This window comes from Diachasma alloeum, unplaced genomic scaffold, assembly GCF_001412515.2.
Source record: "Diachasma alloeum isolate Michigan unplaced genomic scaffold, Dall2.0 Dall_scaffold_00371, whole genome shotgun sequence".
NCBI lineage: Eukaryota > Metazoa > Arthropoda > Insecta > Hymenoptera > Braconidae > Diachasma > Diachasma alloeum.
In genome coordinates this window covers 11,397-32,369 of record NW_021680510.1, presented here as the reverse complement: position 1 = coordinate 32,369, position 20,973 = coordinate 11,397, and the positions used below count along the sequence as shown (strand labels likewise).

General features: G+C 35.5%; 1 protein-coding gene across 1 annotated transcript; it reads right to left on the bottom strand.

Moving 5' to 3' along the window:
* Positions 1-34: 34 nt before the first annotated feature.
* On the bottom strand, positions 35-20,221 carry LOC107041698 (N-acetylglucosaminyl-phosphatidylinositol biosynthetic protein). Its single transcript, XM_015262368.1, has 4 exons — positions 19,912-20,221; positions 17,203-18,072; positions 2,457-2,817; positions 35-1,420 (listed from the first exon to the last, which is right to left on the bottom strand). Exons 1-4 carry the CDS (start codon positions 19,935-19,937, stop codon positions 1,340-1,342), a joined length of 1,338 nt encoding a protein of 445 aa, XP_015117854.1. The 5' UTR covers positions 19,938-20,221; the 3' UTR covers positions 35-1,339.
* Positions 20,222-20,973: the final 752 nt, after the last annotated feature.

The following is a 20,973-nucleotide window of genomic DNA, read 5'->3' as shown; positions in this document are numbered from 1 at the left end:
CAGGGAATGGAAATAACAGTTGATGAATTGATTGTTTAATTGTAAATACAGTTTTATTATTCTCTGAGGCACATGCAATTTTCGTTTTTCCTCGTAGACCACATGGGTAGAGGGCAATGAATCCGCAATATTAAACTCTTATTATTATTACTTTGTGACCTTAGCAAACCAATCAAAGAATAATTAATTATGCTTCCCCCTGTAAAAAATCCTAAAAAAATGTCTCCATTTCGAAGTAACACATAATAGTGAAGACTTTTTATGTACTTGAAACAGAAGAGAAAAGTTATTATGCAGAAAAGTTGATCAATCATGGACTTGAATGGAGAGACCTTCACCTCTGAAATTGTACTCTTCGGCGATAAACATTTATTCTTCTTTTGTACTTGATTCATCGGAAAGTAATTCAACAATATTACCATTAATATTCAATAGACATAATTTTTTTTTATGCAAACATCAATATCAAAGCACATTCTCTGGTTATTTTACGTTATTTTTCATTGTGAAAATTATTTCTGTAAATAAAATACACCAGTATTAATACTCTTTGGCAAAGATTTGCGATGAGGTGATGTCAATTAAGGACAGGATCCGCGTGAAAAAAATTCTGCGAGAGATCTCTTTGGAATTCAACTAAAATTGACGTGTTCTCTTTCAGTTTTTTACGAAAAAAATTTTAATAGAAAATAATTTGATGAAAAGTTTATAAATTTTGAAATTATTATGCAACTGATTTTGTCGGAATTATTTATACAAAAATTCGTAAGCATTAATTTCTTTAATATATGATCGAAATTAGAAAATTGTTGTGAAAAAAAATTGATGGAAATTTGTGGAATTTTGGAAACTCATATTCCCTATTGAATATTTCGGAATCGACAAAAAGCTAATAATATTTTCAATAAAATTCTCTCCTAGATTTTCCCAGACGTCGAAAAAATAAATATTTTAATTGCTAAACTAAATGCTGACTCCTTTTACTCAGGTAACGAAGACAATACGGAAAATCTATGCTTATTCGACTGAAGAATGCCCATTCCCTGGACCGCTAGTATTGTCTCGTTGCTCGGTTTTTATTACTGATATAATATTTGAAGACATAACAATGTTTTATGTACAAAAACATGAAAATTTCGCTAGAATTTTCCTCGTCTCACATTCAAATAATATAATTGCTATCTAAGGTTGGCTGATTCGTGATTAGTTTTTAATCTCCTATCTGTTGGCTTGAAATGGCATGATTGATAAGCAAGTTTACGAAATATGCTTGACGCCTGTGGTACAGTGATTACTTTCATTCGGCAGCCCTGCGTAGAAAACGCTTCTCAAAATTGTACTATTTTCTTCTCTTCGGTTCTTCTTCCTCTGGTTGTACGTGGAAATTTGAATGATTGTAGTCTTTGGCAATATCAATATACTGAAAAGATGAATTATTTGGATCAGTTTTTTCTGTTCATTCCGGTGGGGAATCAGTTAGATAGGCGAATAATTTTCGAAACATATTTTTGATTCTAAGAGAGATGAAGATATTTTTGCAGAAAAATTATACGGGAACATCATTTTTCAACATGATTAAGAAGGCATTGAAATATACTTTTCAAGCCCTGATTTAATTGATATTATGAATGATTTTTTCAGTAATCATCAATCCGACTTTCTCGTTTAAATCGCATAAACAATGTGCTGTAACTCAACAACGAATTGTGCGACCCCCATCATATTCTGATAGAATCAAGAGGGTATTATCATGTTTTTGGCCCATGACTAATTCCATTTTGTTGACAATTTTTTGAGTGATCCTTGAAAAATCGAAAAATATAAATTTTTTGTAATCTTTCCGAAAAATTGAATTTTAATTGGTGTCAATATATGGAGATTATTAAAGTCTATATTCTTGAAGAAAATCATGAAATTCTCTAAATCCCTTATAAGAAAGTTTCGAAAAAAAAAGAATTTAAAGAAATACATAACATACAGACACCATCTGAAAAATCCATATTCAGACTTTTTTTTTCACATTCCATATTACTCCATATTTCTATTTATATTTATTCTATATTTCGTTACTCTAACGCAAAATATTAGAAACTTAAATTTGAGCCATAACAAAATTTCCATTCGAAAGCAATAAAAATGTGTCGAGTGCTCGCGATTTTAAATAAACATCTTTATAGAGCTTATTCAAGTTTATATTCATGAAAAAATTCCGGAAATTCGATAGATCCCTTATAAGTAAATTTAAAAAAAACACATACATACAGACGCCATCTGAAAATCGCATATTTAGACTTTTTAGACCGTATTTAGTTACCCTAACGCAAAAAATGAGAAACTTGAATTAGAACCATAATAAAATTTCCGTTCGAAAGCATTAAAAATGTTTCGAGTGCTTGCGATTTCAAATAAACATCTTTAATTGGGAAAATTGGGCTGCAATTATGGGAGTTGATTACCTTTCTAGGCACGAAGAACTCCAGAAACTGCAGCACAATGTAACAGAGAGATACGACAAGTAAGTACGGGAGTACTCCACTGGACAAGTAACTGGCTAATTGGTGGCCCAGTGTCTTCTGGTCCTCCCTTTGGACAGCATCGTAGACAATTTCAGTCCTCCTCGTGACATCGTACCAGTTGTAAAACGAGACGATTTTCTCGTGCACCTCAAATGGACAGATGATGTTTCCCCTCTTATAGTCGGCAATGGCTCTCTCTAATCCTTCCAGAAGTGCATCGACAGTGGGTTCAACTAGGTAAATCAATTCTGGTGGCAAGACTTCGGGGATACCTCCTACTTTGGTAGAAACAACCTGCAGTCTTCAACAAAAGTCATGAATCAGTAGTACTTCAAAACAAATTCAAAGAAACGTAATTTTGATTCAGCAGTGAACTGATGGAATGAGCTGAATGAATTTAAGATGGAAATAATTTTTTGATGAATATTTTTGCATTTAAGGACCGGGTGTACTATCTTTCGAATGTTATCTGGATTTTTTTAATCTTTCGTAACCCGAAATTGTCCATTGAGTGGTACATCATGCAGAAAGTCCCAAAAATTATGACAGAAGGATAAAAAAAATAGAAAAAATTCTGAATTTTTTCAAAGAGCGTTTTTCATTGAGATTCAGAATGAGTTGAAAAAAGTGGAAATTACAAATATCTGATTCGTTGTGGCAAATGATCTATTAGCTGTCATTTTCCATGGTGGATAATAAAACACTAACTCCTCATGGGAAGTGACAGCTAGGCATCTCAATTTTCAAAACAGTGGTATGTAGTCATCTGCCATTTTTATGTGATAAAAGTGTGATGAAAAAATTCTCCAAAATATTACATCTTGTATCAAAGAGCCTTTTCTGTAATAAATGTCCCTATGCAGTGTGGGAAAAGATTTATGAAATCAATCTTCCCCCTGCGTGATATTGGGTGACAGGCCGCTATGTGTCACCAGAAATCAGATACATTTTTCAATTTCTTGTCATTCAACTTATTCTGAATATAAATTAAAAGTGCTCTTTGAAAAAATTAAGACGTTTTTCTACTTTTTTTCGATTATTCATTCATAATTTTTCAAAACTTCTGCATGATGCAGGACTTAATTGACAATTTCAGATGACGAAAGATGAAAAAGAACATCGAGATATCGTTCAAAAGATATTATACCCGGGCCTTAAGGAAGAAACGGAAGTTTCACAAAGTTTATTTTGTGGAGCGAAATGCGAACTATAAGCGAAAGATTCGGAAGTTTTTTTTTGAACTGCGGGAGATACTTTTTAATGAAATTGTACACAATCACGAACATTTTCTTTATATCAATAAATCACGCAAATTGGTGAGACCTCCACTTATGAGAGAATTCTAATGATAAATAGATTTAGTATAAATAAATTTGACTTTAGTCAATTGTAATTTTGAAGTCACATTCAATAAGTGGACAATGGCATTTCTTTTATAAATGAGTATAGTAATTGTTGCCAATAAATTAGCAATTTGCTTTCAAATGGGTTTTCTTTTTTGAAATTCTTATTTCGCTACTCTCTTCTTCTATTTTTGCACGTCATAATACTATCAACAATTGAAATGACATCAAAATTCTGCGTATTATTTCGTTTTGGTAATAATTCAGTAGCGGAGTGGTAAAATGGTACAAGTCAATTTTGACTATTGACCAGTTTTCGCTGAATATCTCGGAATCTAAGGGAGATAGCGAAATTTTTATTACAGCCTTTTTTCTAGAGCCGATTGAGAGCTACAACAAATGTAATTACGAAAATTTCGCTATCTCCCTTAGATTCGGAAATATTAGTCAAAAACTCAAGTGGGAGTCGACTTAAACCGTTTTATCACTTCACTACTGAATTCTATATTCAGACCCTCTCAAGACTCGAATTCGTTTTCGGTCCGGGTTTAATCAAGGTTTAATCAGTGTATAGTCGAGGTTTAATCCGGATTTACCGTTGAACAGACACTTGGCTATTGACCAGTGTCGTTAACCCATCAGCACTCGCGCTATATGACTTTCTTTTGCCAAAATTTTCGACATTGATTCGTTCCACGCATATTGCAGGATACTTTCTATATCTCTAGTCGTAGATTTCACGTTCCAACGTAATTCGTGACTCGACAATTTCCGTCAAGTCAAGTTGAATTACGAGATAAACTAAATAATGATGCATGTGCAAAATGCATTGAGATACATTAGAACTTGACAATAAACCCATGAAAGCTGTTGAATAGCTTCTATCGACGAGGGGTGGCGAACGACTCACGAGAGTCCATATGTGACGGGGGAAACTACATATTTTGGATGCTTCCGACGAGTGACAAATTGTTTTAAATGATAACTGGATTTAGATAGTAGACTCAAGCTGACATGCGTACGTATGAAATGCGTTGACATACCTTAGAATTCGACAATGAACCCGTGGGTTGTCGTTGAATAACTCCCGCCCACGAAGGGCGATAAATAATTTGTTCCCATGAGCGGTGATGAATGATAATATTTCAAAGGTTTTGATGAGTGACAAATTGTTATGGATAATCACGGGATTTCGGACAAGAATTTCGACACTTTCTATCAGATTATGAATGATGGATTTACTTTCTCGAAAAATAAGCGATGACCTCCATGTACTGAGGGTGGAAATGTCAATTTTTGGACTGCGAGAAAAATTTTGCATACGTGACTCTACAGTGTAGAGTCTACACTGATTGTTAGTACATCAAAACTTTATTAACCCCTCGCGTACGGGGCCTTTCTGTTACGAAGCCTGACGTGCGCTGAATATCACTGAGATTCGATAAATTGTGATGCATGAAAAATCATGAAAAGCATTAAAACTTGAAGCTACACTATTCAGCTTTCGAATGGCGTTGGCGGAATTGGATTATCTGTCACAGTTTTGGCATTATACAGTTTTGAACAGAATCATGCGTTTTGAATTCATTTGAAGCATGATACACAAAGATATTCCCGAAATTCTGATTTTCAAAAAATACAAAATTTTTGAAAATTTTCAGATAAATCAAAATAACGATCATTGCTGACGAAATGATAGCCAAATTTTTTAAGCCATCATTCAATCAATTCAGAATTGTTTCTTTTTACTTATCGTGGGGCAACCAATTTTCGAAAAAAATCGAAAATGATAAAAACTAATCGCTGAATTAAATTTTAATTAATGGGGATTGATAGGGCTCAACAATACCTACATTTGAAAAAAAAAAAAGATTCAATTCCATCCATTCATTAGCGAACAATTGGAGCAAAACTTTGTTACATACGTACACACACCCACACGTATGGACGAGATTTAAAAATTGCATTTTCGGACTTTTTAGATCATACTGGGTCGATATAACATAAAAAATCCAAAACTTAAATAAGAACGATTACAAAACTTCCATTCGGACGCAATACGAACGGTAAAAAATATTTAAAACTTTGCCCCTTCCTTCCAGCCATCCGAATTAGTCAATGCCCCGAAAATGCAAATAATGTGCATGTAAAAAACATTGAACTACGCCCACAAAGATCTCTGCTTGGATTTCCGGAACAAATAGACCAAGGAAAATTTTAAAAATGGGTGGATTTTAGCATGTTTTGCGTGTGTGGGATATTTTTTCCTGGTCGAATTTTTCCGCCCACCCTCTGCTTGACATCAACACTCAAAATTCAATTCGTAAAACAGTCTCCCCCTCTTCTCAGCTTTGGCCCAAGAATTGTGAATTTTTTAAACTGCAAAAGTGAATAATATGAAGGCCTAGTTTTCTCCAACTGAAATGATAGAAAGTAAAAATCATATAAGAATTTCACTATAACAGAATTAAGGCAGCAATTGATCGCATACCATTCTTGTCGTTTCATTTATCCTTTGAAAGAGCTACCAGATTCAGTTTAACCTTTAAGCACGACTTTATTTTTTCAGCCTGCAGGTATGAATAATGCGAAGAACTATATTTATCCACCTGAAGTAATGGAAGCAACAATCATTAATTAATTCCTACCTAGTCAAATTGAGACAATAATTAATTGCATACCATTCTCGTCGGATTATTTTCCTTTTAAAAATGCCGCGTAGATCGAGTTTGATCTTTCCCTTGGGTGAATTTCTGAACCGATGAGCCAGCAGTTCTCCAAGAAAAACGATTATAGCAAGTAACTGCCCGAGTAAACTGAGCACAATAAGTTGTCTTAGAAATTGAGTCTTTGTTTCTTTCTCCATCTGATTGGCAATAACAGTTTTGTCACTCTGGGAGCTTGTTTTCAAGTACTGTGATGTATACCACCGAAAAAGGAGACCCGTTTCGCGACATCTTTCAATAATGTCATTCATTTTTTTTCTGCCAGGTAAACCGGGACGGAACAAGAATACTTCAGGCAGAGAAACAAAAATTGGCTTCGCAATTTTCAATCTATGTTGACCACTCTTTTTACGATCATCATATTCAGTAACCTCTGCCCGATCTTGGAGCATTAAACAGCTAACATTGCCATACACCGCTGCCGTCTTTACACACCGCATATCTTTGAATATAAATCTTTTTTTCAAATTCAATTTAGCCTCAACTGCTCCTGCGTAAAACTCCTTAATGAAGAGTATCTCACTAACGATTATTGGCAAGCCCGCATCATCAATTTGTTCAAATGTTTTATACTGTTTCTCTACGAGAGGATCAATACCAAAATTTGTGAATGAAGCGTAAATATCATTAGAGTACATGAACCCCAGTATGAAGATGACGATGAATAGGATCCTTTCGTGACTTTTCGAAGGCTTACAAGGAATTCCAATGGAAAATATCAAGCTAAAAATTTTGAAGACTTCCCAAGTTTTTTCTTGAAAGTTTAGAACAATAGTTACGAACCAAATTACTATAATGACGGTAAATATGAAAATACCACTCGCAAAAGTGTTGCTCAGTAAGTTCACGTTGAACTCATACTCATTTGGCATAACCAGAACTAAGTTCTTCGTTACTATGTATGTCGATGCGGATAATTGAGGAGCCCCCCCTCCTGCAAGCAACGCAAAAGTAAAAATTTCTAGCTAGCTTAAATTATAATCCGTACCGCGAGCTGCGAATGAGAAATTGTTTTGAATCCCTACTCCTGTCGAAATAGTGAAATTCAAAGTTCGAGCCATGGCCTGAATCAAGTGAGGCTCTCGCTTCAAAATTTTTACCCTTATTTTATGTCCATGCATATTTTCTGCAAAATTGGGGAATAACTCCATGCCCGGTTGAAATTTCTCGTGATAGAATATTTTGGTGAAAAAATTAAACTGATGCATTATTATTTGGACTGAGCTGTCTTCGACGATTTTGCTATTCACCCTGTTACATTGTAAATTCCCGCAACCAAGGAACTGCGAATTATCTGCAGATTCTTTAGCGAACATTTTAGAGTTTGTCACCAGACGATTCTCGACAATCAAGATGTTCGACATTGATTCGTTCCACGCATATTGCAGGATACTTTCTATATCTCTAGTCAAATTCGATGATGTTCTCAATATGATGAGCACATAATTCATAGCAAAATCTGCTAAGCCATTCATCGCATACATCACGTCATATATTTCCTCATTATTTCCAGAATAGTCTGCATAGAATATGAATAACAGAGAAGTGAATTCTTTTGTCACGACACCAAAATTCATTTCTTCCAACTCAATAAATCCATCCTCTACTTCAGCTATCACACTTGGCACTGTCCCCATAATTTTCCCAAACAACTCATCTCTTACTGCATCAGAAACTTCTGGATTATTACGATTATGTATAATCACAGCTGTGTGGATATCACTAGAGTGCAGTAGGCGCGTAGCCACGCTGTCAAACCAGTCAAATTCTGGACGACTTTGAATTTCATCAGTTAGAATCGTGATGAAGAAGATCACCACTAAAAAATTTGTGATGGACATGACTGATGGCCTTCTGAGGTGAAATGTTGTTCACGAAGATGGCAATGGTTGACGTAAGTAATTTCTGATATCAGCAATAAATTAAATTTCAATTTTATATGATAAATTGAATAACCAGTAGCCTCCCAATACAGAATATCCAATGGGATTAATCGATAATGCTCAATTGGAACTCGTTTATGAGACGAATGCGTACTGAAAATTAGGCTGGAGCAGGTCAATTGTGTGAAATATTCATGTCCGATGCTATTGACGAATGTAGATAATTGTCTTTGATAACTGTTCTCAATACGCTGATGGGTTTCACTTTTAATTTACACTGATAATATCCATAATTCGTTGATACTGCCACGTTAATTTTCCCAGATGAATGATACGTAGTTTTCACGTTTCAACGTAATTTGTGACTCGACTATTTCCGTCAAGTCAAGTTCAATTACGATATAAACTAAATAATGATGCATGTGCAAAATGCATTGAGATAAATTAGAACTTGACAATAAACCCACGAAAGCTGTTGAATAGCTTCTATCGACGAGGGGTGGCAAACGACTCACGAGAGTCCATATGTGACGGGGGAAACTACATATTTTGGATGCTTCCGACGAGTGACAAATTGTTTTAAATGATAACTGGATTTAGATAGTAGACTCAAGCTGGCATGCGTACGTATGAAATGCGTTGACATACCTTAGAATTCGACAATGAACCTGTGGGTGTCGTTGAATAACTCCCGCCCACGAAGGGTGATAAATAATTTGTTCCCATGAGCGGTGATGAATAATAATATTTCAAAGGTTTTGATGAGTGACAAATTGTTATGAATAATCACGGGATTTGGACAAGAATTTCGACACTTTCTATCAGATTATGAATGATGGATTTACTTTCTCGAAAAATAAACGATGACCTCCATGTAATGAGGGTGGAAAGGTCAATTTTTGAACTGCGAGAGAAATTTTGCATACGTGACTCTACAGTGTAGAGTCTACACTGATTGTTAGTACATCAAAACTTTATTAACCCCTCGCGTACGGGGCCTTTCTGTTACGAAGCCTGACGTGCGCTTAATATCATTGAGATTCGATAAATTGTGATGCATGAAAAATCATAAAAAGCATTAAAACTTTAAGCTACATTATTCAGCTTTCGAATGGCGTTGGCGAAATTGGATTGTCTGTCACAGTTTTGGAATTATACAGTTTTGAACAGAATCATGCGTTTTGAATTCATTTGAAGCATGATACACAAAAATATCCCCGAAATTCTGATTTTCAAAAAATAGAAAATTTTTGAAAATTTTCAGATAAATCAGAATAACGATCATTGCTGTCGAAATGACAGCCAAACAAATTTTTTAAACCATCATTCAATCAATTCAGAATTGTTTCTTTTTACGTATCGTGGGGCAACCAATTTTCGAAAAAATTCGAAAATGACAAAAACTAATCGATGAATTAAATTTTAATTAATGGAGATTGATAGGGCTCAACAATACCTACATTTGAAAAAAAAGATTCAATTCCATCCATTTATTAGCGAACAATCAGGCCCGGCGAAAGGTGTGTGGTGTATGTGGCAGAAACCACACATGGTATTCTGATGTGTGTGGTCCACCACACATGAGAAAACCGAGAATTTTTGCTTCCGAATGGAAGCTTTGTAATCGTTCAAATTTAAGTTTTCAAATTTTTGTATCAGGGTAACTAAATATGGTCTAAAAAGTCCGTATATGCGATTTTTAGAGGGTGTATGTATGTATGTATGTGTGTGGAGGTTTTTCCAATTTTTTTTCGCGATTTTCTTTATAGGGGCTCAATGGAATTGCATGAATTTTTCCATGGATATAGACTTTAATAAACTCTATTCATCGACACCAATTAAAGTCGAATTATTCATCAAGTTTTTTAAATATTGGTATTTTTTCAAAAGTCGATATTTCGACGATCAGTCCACAAATTATCGAAATGGAATTAATCATGGCTTTAAACAATTGTATCGATAGCCTCTTGATTCTATCAGAATATGATGGAAATCGGACAATTCATTGTTGAGCTACAGCATATTGTTTGAGATTTTTTTTTTCATTTTTTTCATGATAAACTGGAAAAATTAGCAGCCATATCACTGAAATTACGGCTCAAAAAGTTTCTTCTGATGCTTTCTTGATGACGTGAAAAGATGGTGAAAATAGCATTATTATTTATCGAGGCGCATAATAGCATTATGAGCTTTTTACATAAGTAATTTCTATTAAACTCTCATATCCGTCTATTATTATGTTGGTTGGTCGCTCTTATCCATGTTTATTCGTGGTTTCGACTTAATCTCGGCTAAAGTCTGATTAAACCCAGGGGGCCTATTCTCGAAATATTTCTGTGCGCGGAATCGACTCCGTTGCCGGAACGCCTATATGATTCCTATACGCAATTCGTCTACGAAGCCACTTCCGTGCACGGAAATATTTCGAGAATAGGCCCCCAGATTAAACACCGACTAAACCTCGATTAAACCATGATTAAATCTAGATTAAACTCCAATTACACCCTAACTAAATTTTTCTTGGATCACAATAAAATTCCGATTAAATCCTATTAGAACCGGGTAAAACGCCGGCTAAACATCGACTAAACTCTGATTAAAGTATGTTCAACCGCGAGTTGAACTTCGGCCGAACCCTGACTATAGTATATTCAGTTGAAATCACAATTAAACCTTGATTAAACCCTGACTAAAGTCGGATTCGGGCTTATGAGGATTTGAATACAGGATGAGACAAAGAAAGAAGCGAAAAATGAGTCAAAATTTTTAATGATATTGTGATCAATAACAGTATTATAACAGGAAAAACGAAGAAAAGAAGTAGTAGGATAAAAATTTTAAAAACAGAATCCATTCGGAAGCATATTGCCAATTTTTAGCAACAATAACGATACTCATTTACAAAGGATGCAATTATCCACTTGTTTTTTTAACAATCAAATACTGAACCCATTATTAAAAATTATTCATATTCCCTTATCCCGAATATGAATAATTTTTTTTAAGTCTCGTGACTGACACAGAGTCATCTTTCAAATTTTCGTGTGTAACTCTCCGTACTTGAAAATGCGCCAAGCGTATGTCCACATTTGCCATAATTTGAGAGACTGAAGAAGTGTCTATCAATTATTCATGTTGATAAATAATTAATACTCTTTTCTATGATGCATATTATTAAATAAACAGGTATCTTTGTTTTATAATTAGACGGATTTTATTCTTTCCTCATTTGACTCATGACCGTTTGACTATTTATCACTTTACCATCACCGTTTGTCTCCTCGCGATTTGACCACTATCTAATCCTTACAACCCCCTCCCCCTTTTCAACAACTCGTCCACCACACATGACAAATTCTCCTTCCGCCGGGCCTGCGAACAATTGGAGCAAAACTTTGTNATTTCCGGAACAAATAGACCAAGGAAAATTTTAAAAATGGGTGGATTTTAGCATGTTTTGCGTGTGTGGGATATTTTTTCCTGGTCGAATTTTTCCGCCCACCCTCTGCTTGACATCAACACTCAAAATTCAATTCGTAAAACAGTCTCCCCCTCTTCTCAGCTTTGGCCCAAGAATTGTGAATTTTTTAAACTGCAAAAGTGAATAATATGAAGGCCTAGTTTTCTCCAACTGAAATGATAGAAAGTAAAAATCATATAAGAATTTCACTATAACAGAATTAAGGCAGCAATTGATCGCATACCATTCTTGTCGTTTCATTTATCCTTTGAAAGAGCTACCAGATTCAGTTTAACCTTTAAGCACGACTTTATTTTTTCAGCCTGCAGGTATGAATAATGCGAAGAACTATATTTATCCACCTGAAGTAATGGAAGCAACAATCATTAATTAATTCCTACCTAGTCAAATTGAGACAATAATTAATTGCATACCATTCTCGTCGGATTATTTTCCTTTTAAAAATGCCGCGTAGATCGAGTTTGATCTCTCCCTTGGGTGAATTTCTGAACCGATGAGCCAGCAGTTCTCCAAGAAAAACGATTATAGCAAGTAACTGCCCGAGTAAACTGAGCACAATAAGTTGTCTTAGAAATTGAGTCTTTGTTTCTTTCTCCATCTGATTGGCAATAACAGTTTTGTCACTCTGGGAGCTTGTTTTCAAGTACTTTGATGTATACCACCGAAAAAGGAGACCCGTTTCGCGACATCTTTCAATAATGTCATTCATTTTTTTTTTGCCAGGTAAACCATAGCGGAAAAGGAATACTTCAGGCAGAGAAACAAAAATTGGCTTCGCAATTTTCAATCTAGTTTGACCACTCGTTTCACGATCCTTATATTCAACATACTTTGCCGAATTCTGGAGTATTAAACAGCTAACATTGCCATGCATCGCTGCCATCTTTACACAGGGTATATCTTTGAATATAATTCTTTTTTTCAAATTCAATTTAGCTTCAACTGTCCCTGCGTAAAACTCCTCAATGAAGAGTTTATGATCAACAATTATTGGCAAGCCCGCATCATCGATTTGTTCAAATGTTTTATACTGTTTCTCTACGAGAGGATCAATACCAAAATTTGTGAATGAAGCGTAAATATCATTAGAGTATATGAACCCCAGTATGAAGATGAAGATGAATAGGATCCTTTCGTGACTTTTCGAAGGCTTACAAGAAATTCCAATGGAAAATATCAAGCTAAAAATTTTGAAGACCTCCCAAGTTTTTTCTTGAAACTTCAGAACAATAGTTACGAACCAAATTACTATAATGACGGTAAATATGAAAATAACACTCGCAAAAGTGTTGCTCAGTAAGTTCGTGTTGAACACATACTCATTTGGCATAACCAGAACTAAGTTCTTCATTACTATGCATTTCGTTGCGGATAATTGAGAAGCCCTTCCTGTAAGCATCCCAAAAGTAAAAATGTCTAGCTAGCTGACTTTATATACCGTAGCGCGAGCTTTGAATGACAAATGGTTTTTAACCCCTACTACTGTCGAAATAGTGAAATTCAAAATTCGAGCCATGGCCTGAATCAAGTGAGGCTCTCGCTTCCAAATTTTTACCCTTATTTTATGTCCATGCATATTTTCTGCAAAATTGGGGAATAACTCCATGCCCGGTTGAAATTTCTCGTGATAGAATATTTTGGTGAAAAAATTAAACTGATGCATTATTATTTGGACTGAGTTGTCTTCGACGATTTTCCTATTCACCCCGTAACATTGTAAATTCCCGCAACCAAGGAACTGTGAATTATCGGCAGATTCTTTAGCGAACATTTTAGAGTTTGTCACCAGACGATTCTCAACAATCAAGATGTTCGACATTGATTCGTTCCACGCATATTGCAGGATACTTTCTATATCTCTAGTCAAATTTGATGATGTTCTCAATATGATGAGCATATAATTCACAGCAAAATCTGTTAAGTCATTGATCGCATACATCACGTCATATATTTCCTCATTATTTCCAGAATAGTCTGCATAGAAGATGAATAACAGAGAAGTGAATTCGTTTGTCACAACACCAAAATCCATTTCTTCCAACTCAATCAATCCATCCTTTACTTCAGCTATAACACTTGGCACTGTCCCCATAATTTTCCCAAACAACTCATCTCTTACTGCATCAGAAACTTCTGAATTATTACGATTATGTATAATCACAGCTGTGTGGATATCACGAGAGTGCAGTAGGCGCGTAGCCACGCTGTCAAACCAGTCAATTTCTGGACGACTTTGAATTTCATCGGTTAGAATCGTGATGAAGAAGATCACCACTAAAAAATTTGTGATGGACATGACTGATGGCCTTCTGAGGTGAAATGTTGTTCACGAAGATGGCAATGGCTGACGTAAGTAATTTCTGATATCAGCAACAAATTAAATTTCAATTTTATATGATAAATTGAATAACCAGTAGCCTCCCAATACAGAATATCCAATGGGATTAATCGATAATGCTCAATTGGAACTCGTTTATGAGACGAATGCGTACTGAAAATTAGGCTGGAGCAGGTCAATTGTGTGAAATATTCATGTCCGATGCTATTGACGAATGTAGATAATTGTCTTTGATAACTGTTCTCAATACGCTGATGGGTTTCACTTTTAATTTACACTGATAATATCCATAATTCGTTGATACTGCCACGTTAATTTTCCCAGATGAATGATGCGTAGTTTTCACGTTTCAACGTAATTTGTGACTCGACTATTTCCGTCAAGTCAAGTTCAATTACGATATAAACTAAATAATGATGCATGTGCAAAATGCATTGAGATAAATTAGAACTTGACAATAAACCCACGAAAGCTGTTGAATAGCTTCTATCGACGAGGGGTGGCAAACGACTCACGAGAGTCCATATGTGACGGGGGAAACTACATATTTTGGATGCTTCCGACGAGTGACAAATTGTTTTAAATGATAACTGGATTTAGATAGTAGACTCAAGCTGGCATGCGTACGTATGAAATGCGTTGACATACCTTAGAATTCGACAATGAACCTGTGGGTGTCGTTAAATAACTCCCGCCCACGAAGGGCGATAAATAATTTGTTCCCATGAGCGGTGATGAATGATAATATTTCAATGGTGTTGATAAGTGACCAATTGTTTTGAATAATCATGCGATGTGAACAAGAATTTCGATTTTCTATCAGATTATCTATGATGGATTTACTTTCACGAAACATAAAAGGTGATGAGGGTGGAAACGTCAATTTCGGGATTACGATAGATAAATTAGTCACACGTGACTCTAACGGAGAGAAAAATTTCCTCAACGAATATTTTAGAAATAAACTAAGTGAAATCGGTTGCGTAGTTTTGAAGAATTGCAAATAAAAAATTTTCAGAAAAAGTCGAATATCACCGAAACTACTGATACGATTGAGCCCATCTTCAATATGCACTGTCCTTATGATGAGAACAAGATTCTGTCCAAATTTCAAGTTGATATCTCGATTTTTGTATTAACTAGAGTAATTGCAGGGTTTTTTTAAATGAAAAAACGGAAATATCTCGAAAACTTTGTGTGCACGGGTGTATATGTTTTGACTGATTCTGATAGAAGGCATCGAAGTGATTATTTTGAAAGCAAAAAAATCGCAATCGGTCCACTAGTTTTGAAGATATTTTGGGGAAACGATTTATAAACGAATCGCTTTTTCTTAAAAACTATTTGATCGATCAGGCTGCAATTTTGCGCAGAATTAGTTCTCGTTAAGACCTATAACCTGATGAAATTTCAAATTTTTTAAAATTACTTTAGCCACTTGGTTACTCAATTTTCTTAGAATTGACCACTGGGAAGGTGACGGTGGTCAATCAACAAAATTGGAGAATGTCAAAGTTGGACGATTACAATACTTCCATTCAGAAGCAAAAACAGAAAAAAACCTGATATTTGCCAGGGAGATATTGTCGGTGAAAATATGTTTCAAAATGTATGAATTTCGTTATGATTAATGGATTATACAAAACAGATAATTCATTCATTCACTCCATCGTCTGAACAATATTTCATTTCTAGCTAACCATACACTACTGGGAGAAAAACGAGAAAGTTCTCAACCAAGTCTTACTTGTGCCAAGAAAATAGTTTTTTGAAAATTATCAAAAAAGGATTTTTTGGTGTCAAACATGCAGAGAGTGCGCCAGAATGAATAAATATTGTCGCAAAAATAGATTTAGTAGTTCAAAAAAAATTGCATTCTCTGTAGACGCAAGAAGTGTCATTTCTAGCACTACTCCTTCGTTATTCAATACTCCTATACGTATTTTGCTCCCGAAAAATCTTTGTTTTATGCGAAACAAGGGATAGTAATTTTTCGTTTCGGCTTTCTAATAATCATAGACAAGCAATGAGCTCTTAACTGACACAATAATAATGCTATGATAGCAATCTTGTAACTTAGGGATAAAATATTTGTTGAAAAATTTTCCTCTATATGAAATATTTTCATCCTGAAAAGGCACCGCCTGGTGTGAATTATCCGCCTCTTGAGTCAAATATTTCGTTGCTGTTGAAAACACAACAATTATTCATATTTGAGACTTTCAAATTCAAACCAAACTAATTCTGTTTTGGCAATTGTTTGACAACGTGTTTTTCTCTCAGTGTAGGTATTCGAAATGGAGAAACGTTTGTTCGGATTGAATGTTTTCTTTCAAATGTAGGTATTATTCAGCTCTATCCATCGACATTAATTCAAATTGAATCCGTCTATTACATTTTTTAAGTTTTGCATTAAAAAAAAATCGATTGTATCACCATAACTAAAAAAAATGTTCTGAATTCACCGAATTATGGCTTTAAAGAATTCTTTGGATGTCTCTTCGACCGAGTTCGCAGTTGAAGGCGTTAGCTGTACTCGTTTTGATTTTTTTGAATAATTTTCAAAAATTGTGTATTTTATCAAAATTACGATTCCGAGGATACCATTGGATATCATGCCGTAAATTCATTCAATAGTCGCTGAAAATGTTGACAGCCAACCTGTCAAAGTTGAAAGATCGTTACGATACCTATATTCCATTCTAGAGAAGTTCGATTTCTCGCAATCAAATGCATCTCAAGAAGAGATAACTGGTATTCCCTATGAAATCATGTTTACTTCAAAAATAACAACCAAATGATAGTTGGTTCAAAAAAAATTCTCTTGATAGAACAGACTTTCTCTCAACGCATAAAATACTCAAGGTCTCCCTACTCTCAGCTAAATTCCTCTCAAAGTTAACCAATAAACTTACCCACAAGAAGCAGCTTCCACAATAGCCATGCAGTACGCCTCCGTCAAACTAGTATTCAAGAAGATATGTCCTTTATTAAGGACATGCCTCACTTGAGAGTGCTCCAAACTCCCAAGTAACGTAACTCGATGTTGGAGTAAATTTCTCTCCCTTATCTCCTCGATGAGCCAGCGTTTGGGACCATCACCTCCAATCAAGAACTGAACATTCTCGTACCTGGCGCATATCTCGGGGATGATCTGGGCCAGAAGATCCACTCCCTTTCGATACACCAGCCTCGACACCACGACAATAGTGATACAATTGTTTTTCCTCTTCGTGATATCAGGAGTGAATAAAGCAGTGTCCACAGCATTTGGAATCACCGAGACTCTCTCCCGATTCACTTTAGCCCTCAAGACTGTATTCTCCTTTCCAGTGTGTGACACACAGATGCAGTGATTGCAATCGGCCAACGAAATCTCCAGACACTTATTCGTCAAAACAGCTGAGGCATCAGCAAATCCGAACAACGAGTGATCGGTGAAAACTGTCTTCAATGCCATCAGTCGTCCCACCAACATTCCTTCGTGTGCAAGTGCAGAAAATGCCGAGTGTCCATGAATGATCTCGATCTTTTCACGAATAAAAATGTAACGGATTAGGGGAATGGAGCATATCATCGTTGGAAGTACACACTGATTGTAGAAAACTTTAATCGGTAGGTAGTAAACTTTGAGGCCATTGGTCATGTAACGGACACCAACACGATCACTGTAGGAGTGGGTGAGCACTACAACTTTGTGCCCACGACCAATCAAACATTGCGCGAGGTTGAAGATGTGCTCTTCCACTCCTCCCATGTTTGGGTAGAAGAAGTCTGAGATCATACTGAAACATTGACAACAGGTTTTTTTTATGGCTAAAATGTTAATTGATGCAACCGTTTGTTAGCTTCATTTTCGTTTCATTTATTATTTAAAGATGTACAGCAACAGCTTTTGGGCTTTTTCAAGGTGAATATACGACAGATTTTCAGTGATTTAAGCCATTCGTTGAAATCTCTGCAAATGAACTCCCAAAAAAATCTTGAGGATTTTTTGTAGAAGAATAAAATTATCCCTTCCCTTATCAAGAATAATATTTTTCATGAAATTGAATTAAATTTAAAATTAAATCAATTGCAATTCAATTTCAATTAATGGCGATTGATAGGGCTGAATAATATGGCGATGGATAGGGCTTAGCAATACCTTCATTAAAAAAATGATTCAATTCCATCGATTCATTAGCGAGAATTGCCGAAAAACTTTGTCACATAGGAGAGCTTGGGGTAAAACGGACACTTGACTTTTGAAAAAATGTTAATAAGGGGTTGTAATGTTGATAAAATTTAATAATTTTTTTTCAATATAAAGAACAATTCTTTCCCTTTGTGACGAGCCTAAGCTGAACTCAATTGATAAATTTGTTTCTGAGTTATGAATAATTATAAAAACGTCTAAATTGTCCATTTTACCCCACTCGCCCCTACATACATACATACGGTCGGACGGGCACGTCTAAAAATTGCATTTTCGGACTTTCTGGATCATAATGGGTCGATACTAGGAATGTGAGTGACAAAAATGACCGGTCAAATGACGGTCAATTACCGCGGTCATGACGGGTAATTACCATGTCCATAAATCTGACGATTCGGTCAGGAATTCGAAAAACGACCAATTCAATTCTGGCGGTCAATTCTCATCTATATAGATGACACAGAAATTCTTATTCGGTTACTCGGTGTCGGCAAGGTTGCTGGCGATCACAGGGACCCTACGTTNGGTAATTACCATGTCCATAAATCTGACGATTCGGTCAGGAATTCGAAAAACGACCAATTCAATTCTGGCGGTCAATTCTCATCTATATAGATGACACAGAAATTCTTATTCGGTTACTCGGTGTCGGCAAGGTTGCTGGCGATCACAGGGACCCTACGTCGCCACTAGGGGTCTATGCGACACTAGATAACTAAATTCGTTCAGCAAGCAATTCAGATGAAGAGCTGAGCGAGCTAGATGAGGGAGCCGGTGGCAATTATGATAATTAAGGAGATAAGGACTGAAGACGAGCCTCATCCAGCATCCTCCTAATTTAATATGAAGTTTTTGACCAAAAACAATATATACAGAGACCTATATTTAATTAATTTTGTTGACGTTTATTAAGTTTATGAGTTTATTATGAGTGATCTCGAGTATCGAATTTATGATTGTTTTGTAATTCGTTCCAATAGAAGTTAACTTTAAATTATGAAATGCGATTCAATTCCTAACTAATGAAATAAAATAATCAAAAATCTGAACTAAAAAATTACCAAAAAGAAAATGACCGTTAATTTGCATCTGTATAGAGAAATTTTGGTCATTTTCTTAAATTTTTGACGCTGGTTGTTCATGACGGTCATTTTGCATGGGGCATTATCTCGGTGTCAGAAAATGGTCAGAAAACGGTCAATTTTGCCTGACCTGACCGAATTGAAAAATGACGGTCATTTCACATCCCTAGTCGATATAACACAAAAAATCTGAAACTTAAATTTGAACGATTACAATGCATCCGTTCGAAAGCAAAAATCAACAAACATTCCCTTCGACCACTGACCTAACAATAATTTTGAGGTTAAACCCTTCGAAACACTGAGCCCTCATTCCAAGTCCCCAAAAATTCTCATCCACTCACCATATCCTGTGCTTACTCTCGTTCATCCTCACAGTACCAAATGAACACTACATAATGAACACTACATAATGACCTAATGACCTATACATGAACTATTCCGTCAACATGACACTTGTCAACGGGAGTCACGCTACTCGCATCGCGCCATTTCTATTTACGCAGAAGGTGTGTTTATCAATCGATCCGAGCCCGCTGCACCTACCGCCCACCGCCCCGTAACGAAACCAAAGTCACTGATGATAGCATCTCTTATCGCCCTGCGAGACACTCATCATTCTTCCTCAAAACCGACTTTTCCTTACATAACCATCATCATCACAATATCCCAGAATATTCAAACCACATCGTGAAGGATGACGGGTAATTCATCTCACTCATCAGGTGCTGCACCCAGTAGTAGGAATGTTTGATGTTGAAAGAAGTATCGATATCTTGAATCGATAAAAGTCGCATGCGGAATCAATGACAATATCTCCTGATCAAAAATATCGATATAAGGATGTAATTCAGTAGCGAAGTGGTAAACCGGTATAAGTCGATTTTGACTATTGGCCAGTTTTCAATAAATATCTCGGAATCTAAGGAAAATAGCGAAATTGTTGTCATCTTCTTTTTTGTAGCTCTCAATTTGCTCTACAAAAAAGGTTATGACAAAAATTTTGCTATTTCCCTTAGATTTTGAGATATTCATTGAAAACTGGGCAATAGTCAAAATCGACTTATACCGGTTTACCACTTCACTACTGAATTAATTTATAAAATTTTAAAAATTCAGCTTATTTGATATAATTCACAAAAAATTGATTGAAAAAAAAACTCAAAATTAAATTCGATTGATTATTTTTCCCAATCGGATTTCGACCAATCAGAGCACAGTATTTTAAACTACGAGACAGTTTTTTTTCGAATATTTCCTCCTAGCTTTTGAATATTTCGCAGTAGCTCTTCATTTTTTCGGCTCATTTCAGATCGAATCTTGTATTTGAGTCTACGGAAATCGGGTTATCTATCAACATAATTTGTTCAAATCTTTCCTAATTCACCTCCTGATGTTGTCTACTG

Coding starts and splice junctions, on each gene's coding strand:
- LOC107041698 (XM_015262368.1), bottom strand. CDS start 19,937: ATGAACGAGAGTAAGCACAGGATATG. Junction 2,818..17,202: donor GTGGAAGCTGCTTCTTGTGG/GTAAGTTTATTG, acceptor CTTTTGTTGAAG/ACTGCAGGTTGTTTCTACCA. Junction 1,421..2,456: donor AGTTCTTCGTGCCTAGAAAG/GTAATCAACTCC, acceptor TCATCTTTTCAG/TATATTGATATTGCCAAAGA.